This window comes from Manihot esculenta, chromosome 13 (assembly GCF_001659605.2).
Source record: "Manihot esculenta cultivar AM560-2 chromosome 13, M.esculenta_v8, whole genome shotgun sequence".
In the NCBI taxonomy this organism is placed as follows: domain Eukaryota; kingdom Viridiplantae; phylum Streptophyta; class Magnoliopsida; order Malpighiales; family Euphorbiaceae; genus Manihot; species Manihot esculenta.
The window spans coordinates 32,205,769-32,218,991 of record NC_035173.2 but is presented as its reverse complement, the minus strand read 5'-3'; the positions used below and the strand labels follow the sequence as shown (position 1 = coordinate 32,218,991).

Here is a 13,223-nt window from a genome sequence, read left to right as displayed (position 1 = left end):
AAAAAATATACACATAATTTATAATATTGAATATAAACATTCAATAAAATATTTTAATATATATTATTTATATGTGATTTTTAATATAATAAAAAAATTATCTATAATAAATATTTATTATATATGTAATAATACATTTAATAAATATAAAACATATTATAATTTTAACATAAAATTTAAATTAAAGGATTATATATTTTATTAATAATATAAAATTTTAAAAATTATATTATAATTTACTATTAATTTATATAAATTTAATTTAGTCTTTCAATAATAATCATAGCTAATTAAAAAATTTTGGCTTTATTATATTTAAAATATTAAATATAAATATAAATTACTATAAATATTTAAACTTTTTTATTTAATACACCTTATTAATATTTTAATTCTTTCATTCATTTTCATGCAGATTTTCCATTAAAATATTAGTCAAATAAGTGAGAGAACTTTCAAAACTCAAATTTATCCTCCTTCAGTTCTCTTATCAATCAAGCAAAGGCTTCTCGTTGAAGCTAACAGCTTCTCCCAAGTCAAGAATCAGATTTGATTCTGAAAACTGTTGGATCAATCATAAGCCATTTCCTCTTCTTCTCACTTTCTCCTTGGATTACACATCTCTTCTAACATTTAGGGATCAAGCCTGCAAAATGGGCATATTTTTTAGTCTCTTGGGAGAAGGTACGCATTGAATTGTCTTGTTTCATTGCCTTTCTAGGGCACTTTCATTTTAACTCCGCCAGAACTCCTCTGTTTAATTAACTGTCTTCAACTCAATTCTGATAGGGTTGCCCTCAACACATGCCACTAGTTTTGTAATGGGAACACTTTACAAGCAATTTTTAGAGAAAAATATCAGTAGCTTTGAGGATTTCCAAGTCGGTATTCTTGATATCTTCGAGTAAGGCTTCATTTGAGCAAAAAAAAAAAATTATTTGCTAGAAAATAATTCTTGAATTCTTGCATCATATAATTCAAACACTTAACAAAGTTGTGCTTAGCTGATTTTTATGTTGAAATGGAAGAGAATTAAAGTTGTTGACCAATGTCCTAATTGCACATTTGTCTGAATATTTTTGTATGAAACAACATTGGAGCAGCAGATTCATCTCAGAATTGCCTATTGAATATTATGAGATACCCTCCAGGAAGGAACTTGAGGTTAGTTAACACATTATTTTGCATTCTCTTAATAACGCAATTTTGTGTAAATTACTATTAAGTCCCTAAGTTTTTATGAAATGAATTAATTCATCTCTATTTCAAAATTAATTAAAACATCCATATATTTTACAAAATACAACTCTTTAGACTTTCTCTTAAAAAATTCATTAGCTGTCTTGAATTATTTATGCCGTTTAATTCTTATAATTTTAATTATACATAAATTTAATTTTACAAAATACATTCATGGAGGTTTTAATTGAATAGTTTTGAAATGATAATGAACCAGTGAATTTTCTAAAAACACAGAGACCTAATACTAATTCCCCCTATAATTTTTGCACAGGCATGTTTTAATGATTGGAAAAGAGCTCCAGACCCCCAAAAGAAGGAATTGATTGTTGGGCTTATGAAGAAAAGCATAAATTTCAGCAAACTTGTTGACTCTGCCTTAATCACTGGAATAGTAACAGCAGCCATGGCAGCTAAAAAGGCAGGAGACACTGTGCCTCAGTTGAAGAGAATCAATGACATTCCAAATTTCATCTTTGTGCCCTCTGTGACACTGCTTTCACTTGCATCTATCAAACTCACAAGATGGATTTTCCTAGGAAGTTAGTTTCTTGATGATTCAAGAACTCTCTTCTCCATTCGAGCTCCATGTTTTCATAATTCTTCTTATAGACATATTATCTGCTCACAGATGCTATACTGGACGACATTCCCCCGGAAGACGCCGACGAAGAAGCCGTTTCAGATGAGCAACCACTTCAAGGAAAAGGGAAAATGGTCAAGAATGTTGCTTGGGAAGATCTGCCTCGCCAGCCTCCTTCTCACTTGCAGCAAGTAAAGTCTCCAACTTAAGCTCTACTTTGTGTTGTAGCATCTAACATTTTCTGACAATTCAATTGAGGTGGAAGAAGATTCATACCCAGCAAGAAAACATCAAGCACAAGCAAATCAATCTCGAGAACGAAGCGGATTAGCTCGACAGGGAAGTTTAAGAAGGCCAGGAAAAAGGGCCACGTCCAGGTCTACCTCCGCAAGCTTATCGATCAATCCCAAGAGCAAACTCTCTTCAGAACAGCCACAAGCAGTGAGCTCTCCAAGAAAATCTCAATCCCTTTTCTCCCACTTGTGTTATTTTTAACTCTATGTTGCTTTCTTAGGCTTTGGTGGAAGAAATGCTCTCTCTTTTTGAGAAATTTGAATCTGAGCTCACTCCATCTGCTGTAGAAACTCAAGTTGCACAGCAAAATGTGAGTGATACACTTAAAACTGGAACTTCAATTCTCCAGGAACCTGAACAGGTTAAGAAACTCAAGAGATCATTGCATCTGTTAACGCAAACTTCTGAAGATAGTTTGGCTGCTGGTCAGATATCTATCATCACCAACTTTGAGCAAGAGATTGATATGCTTGAAGCAAAGTTCAGAAATGCTGCAGATGTTTTGGCCAGAGCTTCACAATTGCAAGCTAACAAAGAACAGGCTGAGAAACACTTTCAGGAAGCATATCACCTGCTGAGAGAGTTAAAGGCTAATGATGACGAATTTAAGGAGAAAATTGGGAAATTGAAGTCTGAAATTGAGTGTCTTAAAACTGCTGAGGAAAAGAATTTGAGGAAGATCAATGATTGCTTTCAATGTGGAAAGTTTCAGAAGGAATTAGCCTCAAAATGTGAAATGGAGCTGGGAAAATTATGGCATGCTAGAGAAAAGGCAAAGAAAGATAAGGCTGATGTAGAAGCTGTTTTTAAGAACTACAGGCAGCAACTGACTTGAGTACCCATTTCTGCAATCTGTAATCTGTGATCATCCCCTTTTCTCAACAACAAATCTTTGAACATTAACCTGATATAAATTTTCTGCTAATGCATCAGAACTTGACTTGGTTCAGGATTAAAATCCAACTCAACCAAATAAATTAAAACTTTAATTTTAGGAATTTGTGAATATCAAATCAAATTGAATCGAAGAAAAAACTGAATTGAATCGAATTAAACTGTTCCAGTTTCTTTAGTTGAGTTTTTAATGTATTTTTATTTTAGAATTTAATTGAAATATTTTAATTTTAATTTTTTTTTCTAATAATAACCATTAAATAATATATAAATTGAAAACTATAAATTAGCTTGAAGTTGGTATACCCATTCATGCAAAGTCATCAGAAAATAACTATTCACAAATTTTTTTATAAAATTTAATTGCACTGAAATAATTAATTTTTTTTAAATTAAACCAAATAAAAAAAAACAATCAAACTAAAATTTCAATTTTATTGAATTCAATTAATTATTTCAATTTAAACGATCATTATTTAATTTATTTTTATTGTTATGAGTTTATCATTTTTATAATAATTATTATTAAAAAAATGACTACTTGTTACATAATCTATTAATTGTTACTCAATTCATCGAACTTTCTTTCTGCAAGCTCCTATGTGAAGCTGACAACATTTTCAAGCCAGGAATCGCATTTGAGATAGTAAATTGTTAAAGATTAGATCAAGGATTACTTTCTTTCGTCTACCAAACAAACAACATTTTCAAGCCAGGAATCGCATTTGAGGTAGTAAATTGTTAAAGATCAGACCAAGGATTACTTCCAATTACAAGCCATTCCCCTCATTGAATTCAGTTCAGATTTGTAAAATGGGGATAACCACCAGTTTTCTGAGAATTTTCAAAGGTCTGTCATCTTCTTTTTGCCATTTTCTATACTTCTTGCTAATTTTCCATCCATTTTTTTTTCTCCATCATCAATGGAAGCATAAAATTATTCTTTTTTATTTCTTCATCTTTTTATTTGTTTAATATTACTAATATATATATTTTCTTTAATAGGGTTGCCTTCAGCCCGGAGAATAGCTTTTGTAATGGGAAAACTCTACAAGCAATTTGTGGATAAAGATATTAAGAACTTTGAGGAATTCCACATCGCTGTCCTTGACATTTTCAAGTAAGATAAGAAATAAATTCTTTCTAATCAGAGTATTTAAACATAAATATCTTTCCAAATAGAAAAATGAATTCTACCAATTTCACATGAAACGCAAATTTATTTTTTTAAAAAAACTTGAGAATTATGTAAAAATTTAATTAAATTGATTTTATTTGTAAAAGAACTCAATTTTATTTGAATATATATATATATATATATATTATTTGTGAAAAAAAAAAACCCTAATTATCTCCAAAATATACAGCACACTGAACTCAGCATTGCCTGGGAAGCATTATGATGCACCCTCAAGAAAGGAAGTAGAGGTCAGTAAACATTTGCCTTCCAGCTTACAAATTATCATCAAATTTTATCATCTCTCGTTTTCTCAAAATGCATATATATATATATATATATATATATATATAAAATAAAATCTTTTATACAGGCATGTTTTGCTAGTTTGAAAGATGTTTCAGAGGCAAAAAGAAAACAACGATTTATCCACTTCATGAAGAAGAGGGTAGATCGTTGCAGGCGAGAAGACTCCACCATGGTCACCGGGGTGATAACACCAGTGGCAGCCATGGCTGCCAAGAAGGCGGCCGAGAATGTGCCCCAGTTAGATATAATCAAGGTGGTGCCAGATGTGGTCTTTGTGCCTACAGTAACATTGTTGGCAATCTTCTTTGTCAAGCTGATCAGAATAATTCTTCTTCGACGCATAGCATCTCCATATATGTAATCAAATGCAGAATCAGATTAGTTATCACTGATGTATTATATTGACATTTATATGGATCTTCAGTTGAATGAATCTAATTACATCCAAGCATATGAACAGTTTTAACTACACATTCAAGAAGCTGAGAGTTGCAGCACCGACGATACGCAAGTGACAGCAGCACAGCTCTGCCATGACACTTCCAAAACAAAACATGACATTTCCAATCCTCGCATTTGTACAAACTACACATACCATAAAGAGGGAAACGAAATGATACCCATGTCAACCTCCCGAAATGATACCCATGTCAACCTCCCAGACCGAAGGAAGTACGGATGTTTTGACCATAAGAATATCCTTTGGCAGAGTGACTGGAAGAGAGTAAATTGACCTGCACATCGCAATCCCCGATTACAGCTACTACACATGAACGTTTAACATGGTCGAGGATATGAAGAAAGTGAAGAAAAAGTGGTAACAGAAGTTACCTTGATGATCTCGCATTTGGAGCTTGGACGCTTGGAGGCAGCTAGGACACTCATGTGAAATAGCTGCTTTCAAGAACACAATTAACAATTTCCCAAACAAAGGAATAGTAAAGAAGCATAAAAATTTGATAACTTTCTCTTCATTCCTGGTGCTTACAGAAAAACTAGTATGCAACTGAAGAAAAGGGCAAATTTTAGACATTAAAAGTAAAAAATGTAGTTTCTGATTTACAGTATATTGTTAAGAAAATAGAAGTTTATATGCACTTCATCTGTTGCAAAAGAAAAGAAAAAACTTACCCTAAAAGGATCGCCCCTTAAGGACTGCACGAACAGAGAATTTCCCGAGTCGCTATCCTGCAAAAGAATAAAAACCATATGTAACACTTCTACACAGACTTGGTCAAGGAGAAAAAGTGGATACAAGAAGATTATACCTCTAAGTAAATGTCCTTGACTCGCCTTCCAGTTTGTGCACAGCAGACACGGACAACGTTTTCATCACAGCTTCCACTTATGATGTGGTCTCTTCCATTCAAGTAGTAGGATCGAGTATAGTTATGAGCACTCCCGGTGGAAGTTATCTCAAAATTCATGTGAAGCCTCCCATCTACCGTCAAAAGTTGCTTAACCTGACACCAGTTACCAGCTGGCTATCATCTTGAAATCGTGATTTTATTAATAGTTTCATTATTGCTAGATAAAAGTCACAAACCTATATCCTAATTGATAAATCAGGAATTTTACACTTGATGTTAAGTAGAAAACATCTAGAGTCATTCGGGTTATTTACAATGTGGAGCTTTGAAAATGTATCAGCTTTATCAAACCTTTTTAAGACTCTAACTTCATAGTGTCACAAAAAAAAAGTGTCTATTCAATTAGTTTTATCCTAACCACAGAGTGCATGCTAATCTATAAAGAAATACCTCGTTGTCAACAGCTGAAACAAGCAGATATTGGTCATCGGGAGAAAAGCAAACCATCACATTTCCTCTTGAACTTGAAGCTGTATAGCAGGGCTGCTCCGGCTTTTGCCTCAAATCCCAGAGCTTGACATCACGGTCAAATGAAGAAGTAGCAAATATGAATGGAGAATGGTGAGAAAATTTAGCAACATTTATAGGTTCTCGATGCATATTAGTAAACAGCTGTATTCGTCTTCTACTATTGATATCATACAGAGCAACATCCTTTGAGTACCCGCTAGCAAGAAACTGATCATCCGTGGAATTGACATGAACAGAAGTCAATGGCTCAAAATCATCAAAACTGACAACTCCACTGCTGCAATTTACGTCTGCAACTTTTGGTAGCATATACTTGATGTCAAACAACTTCAAGCTACCATTATCAGAACCAGCTATCAGCTGTCCACCACATACCAAAAAAGCTGTCAGCAATAATTTGAGTCCATAACAATGGAAATGAAGCTAGAAAGTTGATATTCTTGGCATTGACATATCATTTATGAATTACTTGTAGAAACTAGATCTAGCCATAAAATCACCACCTTGCTTATCCCATTCCAGAATCTATTAGGCTTAAGCATGCAATTAACCGATTTCCCATATCCAAATAACACACGCACACTCAGTTTAAGGTGTAATTACTATAAAATATACAGATATTGCCATTGGACATGTTGCCTTGGCATCTTTAAGTTGGTTTGTTCAGAAAGATAATGGGTCAGATCAGCCAAAAATCCATGGCCACCCACATTTTATGGTTAAACCATATTTAAGTTACGATGCTAAACATTTAAAATATATGAGTGCCTTCTAAAATAGGCCAAAAAAGGGAGTAAAGTGCATGATGTGTATTAGAAGCATAAGATACTTTATCGTCACACATACCTTTGATGGATACATCTTGAGCCAACAGAGACCCAGAACACTGTTCATTGTTCCTGTTGAAGGAATAAAACCAACAATCTTCCCATTTTCATGATTCATGACAACTACTTCACCATCTAGAGTCCCAAAAACCATAAGACTAGGATCAGATGGATGATATTCAAACTGCCTAGGACGAAGCTGCTCACTTCCTTCTTTATTCAAATTGCTTAAGTTATACAAAGGATGCAAATGTGGCCATGCAGCAGACCCAAATTTGGCAGCAGTAAGAGCCCGTTGAAAGACATATTGACTCTTTTGATACAGATATTTCTCCTTTGGCTTGCAGAAATTTTGGTAGCAGGCACCACATGTTCCTATTTCACGTTTCTGCAGGATGCTAGCAACACTTTCTTTGTGCTGTTGGTTATAGGGTAAGTACTCATAGTATTTTGAAAAGATGATCCTGGCCATTTTCTTGTCCATCTGTCCAATGGGCAAATTATCTAAAACCTTCAAATGAGGCAATGACACAATTATGTACTCCCTATAATGTTTCTCAAAGCAGATAGGTGATGGATGGTGTGAACTATAGTTCTTCAATGCAGTAGTGCTATTCTTCAAATCCCATGTGCAACCACTTGCAATATACTCATGTATGTCTTCAATCTATCATTCGCCAAAAGAAACCTGTTAGAAAGACTAAAAAAAATCCATCATCAAATTTTAGCAATTCAAACATTTTCTCCCTTATGCATTTAAAACAGTTACCTCATTTTGCAATTTCACTTTTTCATTCAAATTGGGAAGAACATTAGATGATAGTTCTAGCAAACCAATGTTCTGAAGGCAGCTTGAAATGTCAGTTTCACTAGCAACTGAAACCTCATTGCTTCCTGTATGGACTTCATTAATCATTAATGCACTTGGGGGAGAAAGCAAGTTGCTATGTAACCCATCAGCATGAGAAACTTGAATAAGAGTATCTTCAGCATTGAAAGGTAGGGGTTCAATGAGTGAACCCATATTCAATTGAGCCAAACCAAGTTTCTCGCATGCAGTATTTCCCTTCTTGCCAAATGATGCAGGACATGGCCCAGTGTCCTTGCAACACAAGCAATTCTGGAACCGTAATTCTACCAAAGAAGGAAGTTTCAATAAAGCGGCAGTGGTTGTCCAGAGATCAACTACTCTTGTCTCACACATTGAAAGACGCATCAGATTCGGCATGCATGAAAAACAGTCACTATGCAAACTAGTTATTGAAGTACAAAAGTCCAAATTTAAAGTGTGTAATCGTGTAAAATTTCCAACAAGGTTCAATTTTTGGATGTGGGTGGACCTCAAGTTCAAAATTTCACAAGATAAGCCATGCTGACATATATCCCTGAAAAGATCCCACAAAGAAGAACATATAATATTAGACAGAGATTACTTAATTTTCATCCTCATCAAGCATAGTTAATTGGTCAATGCAGAAATGTCATTTCCACTGCAAGAAATCTAGCAGTTAAATGAAAATAACTGGAAAATAATGCATTACTGCAAAAGACAGATTTAGGTGCTGATACAAACCACAATAAATCCTGCTCCAATGACATGTCCTGGAGATCAACAATTCTGAGTTTTAGATTAATTGCATGCAACAAGGACATAATATGTTCTTCGTTCAAATTGCACGGTGATTCATGAAGTATGTCAACAGCATCAATATCAGAAGAGTCTACTGCCAGGAATGCATCAATCAGAGGAGAAATATCATCATCCTTAAGCTGATTTAATGAAACCACAATGCTACACTTCCTCCGGCAACACTTTTGTGTTTTGGCCTAGATAAAAAGAAGAAGTTAACAGTGCAGCATCGTCCAATGCTTTACTATGTGAAATTATAAAACATTACAAGAGCAATATACAAGATTGAGAAGCCATAACAGTATGGAGTAGGAATTTAACTTCTCTTCTATTCAATAGGACCATTCGTATCATTTTAGAAAAGAAGGGTGCTCATGAGTTTGATTCTCCCAAACCCAAAGAGAAAAGGAAAGTTTAAAAAATAAAAAAATAAAAAAAAATCCTAAACGAAGAAAATTTCCAACTTGAACATACATATAATCAAAAGCAGGAAAAAAAATTTTATGGTACAAAATTAATCTAAAATACCTTGGAGAAACATGATAGCACTTCAGAATTGGGTGGCACTTCATGCCTACAGCAGGAATCAAGATAGCTAGCATCAAAAAAGAAAATGTTTCAGTAATCAATGCATCGGCAATTAACATAATTTAGAGTATTAGAACCATAATTCAACATGCATCAAGCCTTTGAAAGTACTTCCAACTATCAACCAATGGAATATGTCCAATCACGAAATGTTCTATAACTGAACAAACAGAAGCTCAAGTATTTGAAGCTTGCATAGTACTAATTCCACAAATTTAATTTTGCAAGATATCAGAGAAGCAATTTCATTGAAGACAATATTAGTTTACCATCAATGGAAGCACAAGAAGAGATTTTCTTTTTGGGGATAAAAATTTCCGTAAGTTTCCAAATCAGACTTCATTGACCCGTAAGAAGGGACAAAAAAAAATCTTCAGAAATTGTGAAAAACTTTATGGGAGGTTCACTTGTTAACCAATGCAACTAACAGGTAAATAGCAAGAGAAAGCCAGAAAATTAGAGAATAAAAAGAAAAGAGTGAGCTTTGAGTTCATTAATTTATACAAAGATGTCATTGAGGATTGAATCAAGCATAATAAAAAAAATGCTTTTGCTTGTGGGTTTCCATAAAGGAACTTTCTTTAACTAAAATCAATCATTTCCCATTATAAACAAGTTCCAATAATTCCACTGTCCCTTCTCACATTTTGTTCCATGATTCAATAGGAACCCAACAGAAAGAGACAAAGCAAGAAGAACTCAGAAGAGAAAAAGAAAACCAGAGAAACAGAATGGTTAGAGAGAGATACCGAGACTCTAAGCTGGAGAGATCCATGCAAGATGGAGCTGTACCGGAGCTTCCTGCTCTTCCCATCAGAGGAGCATCATTGGGAATGGTCAATGGAGGAGAAACTTGGTAAAGTTGGAAAATTTTAGTAGGACACGGCTGAAGGAGGAGGGAGGGTTGGTATTGAATGTAATAATATAAGCGAAGTGTGTTTTCAGTGACAAAAACAGATGTCGGATGGATAAGCACCGAGTGCTCATATCAGTTAAGTGTCTGTCTGTTTCCATATGGCCCCTGGAAGAAAACGGAAGTTTCTTGCGTCAGAGATTATAATTTATAATTGAAAATGAACAAAAAAAATTCAGTATTTTAAATTTTTAAATTGTTTCCTCGACGAATACACAATCAAATTGTTTTTTTTTTTGGTAAAATACAATCAAATTATTAATATTAAGGCCAAAGGGAGACTTTTTCGTCCAGGATTATTTTATTAAAATCAATTTGTTAATATTAATAAAATGTTCTTTAACATTTTTTCTAGTGATGAATTGCGATTTTTAATTTAAGATACTCCTATGGGATGTGGTGATAAAATAAAAAAATTATTAGAAAATATAAATTCTTCTTGCAAGACTTCAGCGTTTAGTGAAATAAATTTTTCACACATCACAATATATATATATATATATATAAAATAAAAAACCTTATAAATTAAGAGTCACATTAAAAAATCAATTGAATTAAATTGATTTAATTTTTTATTCATTTTAATTTGATTCTATTAAATTTTTAATTTTAAAAAATTTAATTATTTTAATTTAATTTAATTTTAATAAAAAATTAAATCGAACTGAATCGATTAACTTATTATAATATATTATTTATAATAATATAAATAGATTAAATTATATCAAAATTAAAATATCTTAATTAAAATTTAAAATATTAAAAATAAAAATAAAATATAAAAAATAAAAAATTTATTAAAAGTTTAAACTTAAGAAATTAAATTAAATCAAATTAATTTAATTTAATTCGATTTAATTTTTATTAAAATTAATTTAATTTAATTTTTATAAATATTAAAATTTTAATTTTTAATTTATTTTAAATCAAATTGATCATGTTTACGCATGCTATGGTAATGGACTAAAGTCAATAGGCTGAAATCTATCCCACAAAGTTTAGCATCATTACAAGAAAACTGAAAAAAATTCACATGATTAGATTTATGAGCACAAGGACAGACAAGCCAAATTGTTTGAAACATGTGGATACCAAAATAAAATATACTTATACAGAAATCGCTCTAACAAAGCTGCTGGAAAAGGAAAGCTGACCGTTAGATAAGCACGTTCTCACCATCCCCAAAGTCTCAGGGTATAATAAATTAAAGGGAAAATTACTTTTTAGTCCCTGAGGTATAGCGTAATTAACGGATTCGTCCCTCTATTTTTAGAACCCAACACTTTCATCCTGAAATTTAATTCCGTCAAAATTCAAGATCCTTCCATCAAAAATTTCTGTTAAGTCAATGATTTTCATCTGGTCAAAGGAAAGAAAATAAATATAATCCCAAAAATACCCTTATCAATAATAAAATGAAAAAAATATTATTTAGTCTCTATAGTATGGAAAAACTCGTTACGTAGTCCCTCAATTTTGAAAAATATATTAAAATGTCCCTAACATTTTAAAAAGTCTACTAGTTAGTTCCTCTATTAATTTTATCACTAAATATTTTATTATTTAGTCCCTATAATTTAGAAAAAGAAATTAATTAGTCCCTCAAATTATTAAAAAATTTACTAATTAGTCACTCCATATCATGGAAATTTTAAATTTTTTTTATAACACTTAACGACTAAAATTAATGGAAAGACTAACTAGTAAATTTTTTAAAATATTAGAGACATTTTAATAAATTTTTAAAATGGCGAGCAGTGATCGATGACGAACAGCATCACAAAAATATTTATATTGAGTTTTAACTTTTTATTTTTAATAATTTAAATTTTATATATTTTGATTTTTATTATTTTTACTGAATTTGAATCTTAAATTTATTAAAATTTTTATTTGTTTATGGAGATTGAGTTTGAGATTTTCTTCCTTGAATTTTGACGAAATTAAACTTTAGGGACTAAAATGTTGAATTCAAAAAAATAGAGGGACAAATATGTTAATTATGTAATATCTTAGGGACAAAAATGTATTTTTTTCTTCAATTCTTTGAGAGAGGGACCTATAAATTTGTAGGAATTAAATTTCAGGGACTAAAGTATTGAGTTCTAGAAAGGGTAATTCGGTCATTTTTCCTATCACTAACGGCATTTTTGACGGAGGGATCTCTAATTTTGACGGAATTAAATCTCAGGACGAACGTTGGGTTCTAAAAATAGAGAGACGAATATGTTAATTACGCTATACCTCATAAACTAAAAAGTAATTTTTCCTAAATTAAATATCAGCAAATTAACAAAAAAAAATATTAATTAATTTATCCCGATCGATTGTGAATACAAATTTGCTAATATTCAATTTATTTTTTCCTCAAATTTCAAAGAAAAGGGTTATGTATGTGGTCTCTATTAGCGGTAAAATGATTTATTCCAGCCAGTCACTGTCCATCCAACAAAAAGCTCCATTAATATTATAAAAAATATATATAATTTAGCTTTTAAAATATATAATTATAGTATTTTTTAAAAATTTTTAAAAAAAATATGTAATTAGAGGAGAAAACCGAAGATTAGTTTTGCTTAAAGAAATTAAATTTGAAATAAAATATTTAATTTGTCATTTTAGTTAAATTTATTCTTCTAAATTATCAAAATATTGAAAAAATAAATAATAAGAGAAGAATATTGGGACTGAGTCATTTATTATGTGAATTATAAGATTAAATTGTGATTCTAATTTAAAATTATATTAATAAAAATATAAAATATAAAGTGAATTAAATAAAATATAATTAGAATCTTTGAATAATTAAGATTTTTTATTATGTAAACAAATTTTCAGGTTGAATTGTTCAAGAACAGAAATTATTTTTTTATCTATATACAAAATTTTTGTGAAGCAATTATAAAAATTAGAAAAAAGAAAAAAGAA

At 31.4% G+C, this 13,223-nt stretch overlaps 3 protein-coding genes across 9 annotated transcripts; 2 read left to right on the top strand and 1 right to left on the bottom strand.

Moving 5' to 3' along the window:
- The first annotated feature begins 452 nt into the window (after positions 1-452).
- Positions 453-3,048, top strand: LOC110629632. 4 transcript variants are annotated; one of them, XM_021776694.2, is made up of 7 exons: positions 453-684; positions 790-904; positions 1,107-1,164; positions 1,514-1,781; positions 1,871-2,013; positions 2,081-2,263; positions 2,337-3,048. In XM_021776694.2, the coding sequence occupies exons 1-7, from the start codon at positions 654-656 to the stop codon at positions 2,949-2,951; spliced, it is 1,413 nt and encodes a 470-aa protein (XP_021632386.1). In that variant the 5' UTR covers positions 453-653; the 3' UTR covers positions 2,952-3,048. The 4 variants fall into 4 exon arrangements, with proteins under 4 accessions (XP_021632386.1, XP_021632385.1, XP_021632388.1 ...); XM_021776693.2 differs by having other exon boundaries at positions 454-684; positions 1,104-1,164; XM_021776696.2 differs by lacking the exon at positions 790-904 and having other exon boundaries at positions 454-684.
- A 541-nt stretch (positions 3,049-3,589) lies between these two features.
- On the top strand, positions 3,590-4,904 carry LOC110629902. The gene is made up of 4 exons (XM_021777107.2): positions 3,590-3,860; positions 4,016-4,130; positions 4,378-4,438; positions 4,561-4,904. Exons 1-4 carry the CDS (start codon positions 3,824-3,826, stop codon positions 4,855-4,857), a joined length of 510 nt encoding a protein of 169 aa, XP_021632799.1. The 5' UTR covers positions 3,590-3,823; the 3' UTR covers positions 4,858-4,904.
- LOC110629901 lies at positions 4,707-10,351 on the bottom strand. 4 transcript variants are annotated; one of them, XM_021777104.2, is made up of 11 exons: positions 10,132-10,351; positions 9,323-9,389; positions 8,738-8,991; positions 7,934-8,549; positions 7,184-7,831; positions 6,257-6,697; positions 5,765-5,959; positions 5,628-5,684; positions 5,328-5,502; positions 5,092-5,230; positions 4,707-4,843 (listed from the first exon to the last, which is right to left on the bottom strand). In XM_021777104.2, coding segments are annotated over exons 1-11 (2,658 nt in total). In that variant the 5' UTR covers positions 10,197-10,351; the 3' UTR covers positions 4,707-4,842. The 4 variants fall into 4 exon arrangements, with proteins under 4 accessions (XP_021632796.1, XP_021632795.1, XP_021632797.1 ...); XM_021777103.2 differs by lacking the exon at positions 4,707-4,843 and having other exon boundaries at positions 4,853-5,230; XM_021777105.2 differs by lacking the exon at positions 4,707-4,843 and having other exon boundaries at positions 4,853-5,230; positions 5,328-5,390; positions 10,132-10,346.
- Between the last annotated feature and the right edge of the window lie 2,872 nt (positions 10,352-13,223).

Bases quoted from the DNA above. Each gene is read 5' to 3' on its own strand.
- LOC110629902 (XM_021777107.2), top strand. From the start codon at position 3,824: ATGGGGATAACCACCAGTTTTCTGAGAATTTTCAAAG. The intron at 3,861-4,015 runs GTCTGTCATCTT...TTTCTTTAATAG, and splicing joins TTTTCTGAGAATTTTCAAAG to GGTTGCCTTCAGCCCGGAGA. The intron at 4,131-4,377 runs GTAAGATAAGAA...CAAAATATACAG, and splicing joins GCTGTCCTTGACATTTTCAA to CACACTGAACTCAGCATTGC.
- LOC110629901 (XM_021777103.2), bottom strand. From the start codon at position 10,196: ATGGGAAGAGCAGGAAGCTCCGGTACAGCTCCATCTTGCATGGATCTC. The intron at 8,992-9,322 runs GTATTTTAGATT...CTTTTTATCTAG, and splicing joins TGCTATCATGTTTCTCCAAG to GCCAAAACACAAAAGTGTTG. The intron at 5,503-5,627 runs GTAAGTTTTTTC...CCTTTTCTTCAG, and splicing joins TAAGGGGCGATCCTTTTAGG to TTGCATACTAGTTTTTCTGT.
- LOC110629632 (XM_021776693.2), top strand. From the start codon at position 654: ATGGGCATATTTTTTAGTCTCTTGGGAGAAG. The intron at 685-789 runs GTACGCATTGAA...CAATTCTGATAG, and splicing joins TTTTAGTCTCTTGGGAGAAG to GGTTGCCCTCAACACATGCC. The intron at 1,782-1,870 runs GTTAGTTTCTTG...ATCTGCTCACAG, and splicing joins AAGATGGATTTTCCTAGGAA to ATGCTATACTGGACGACATT.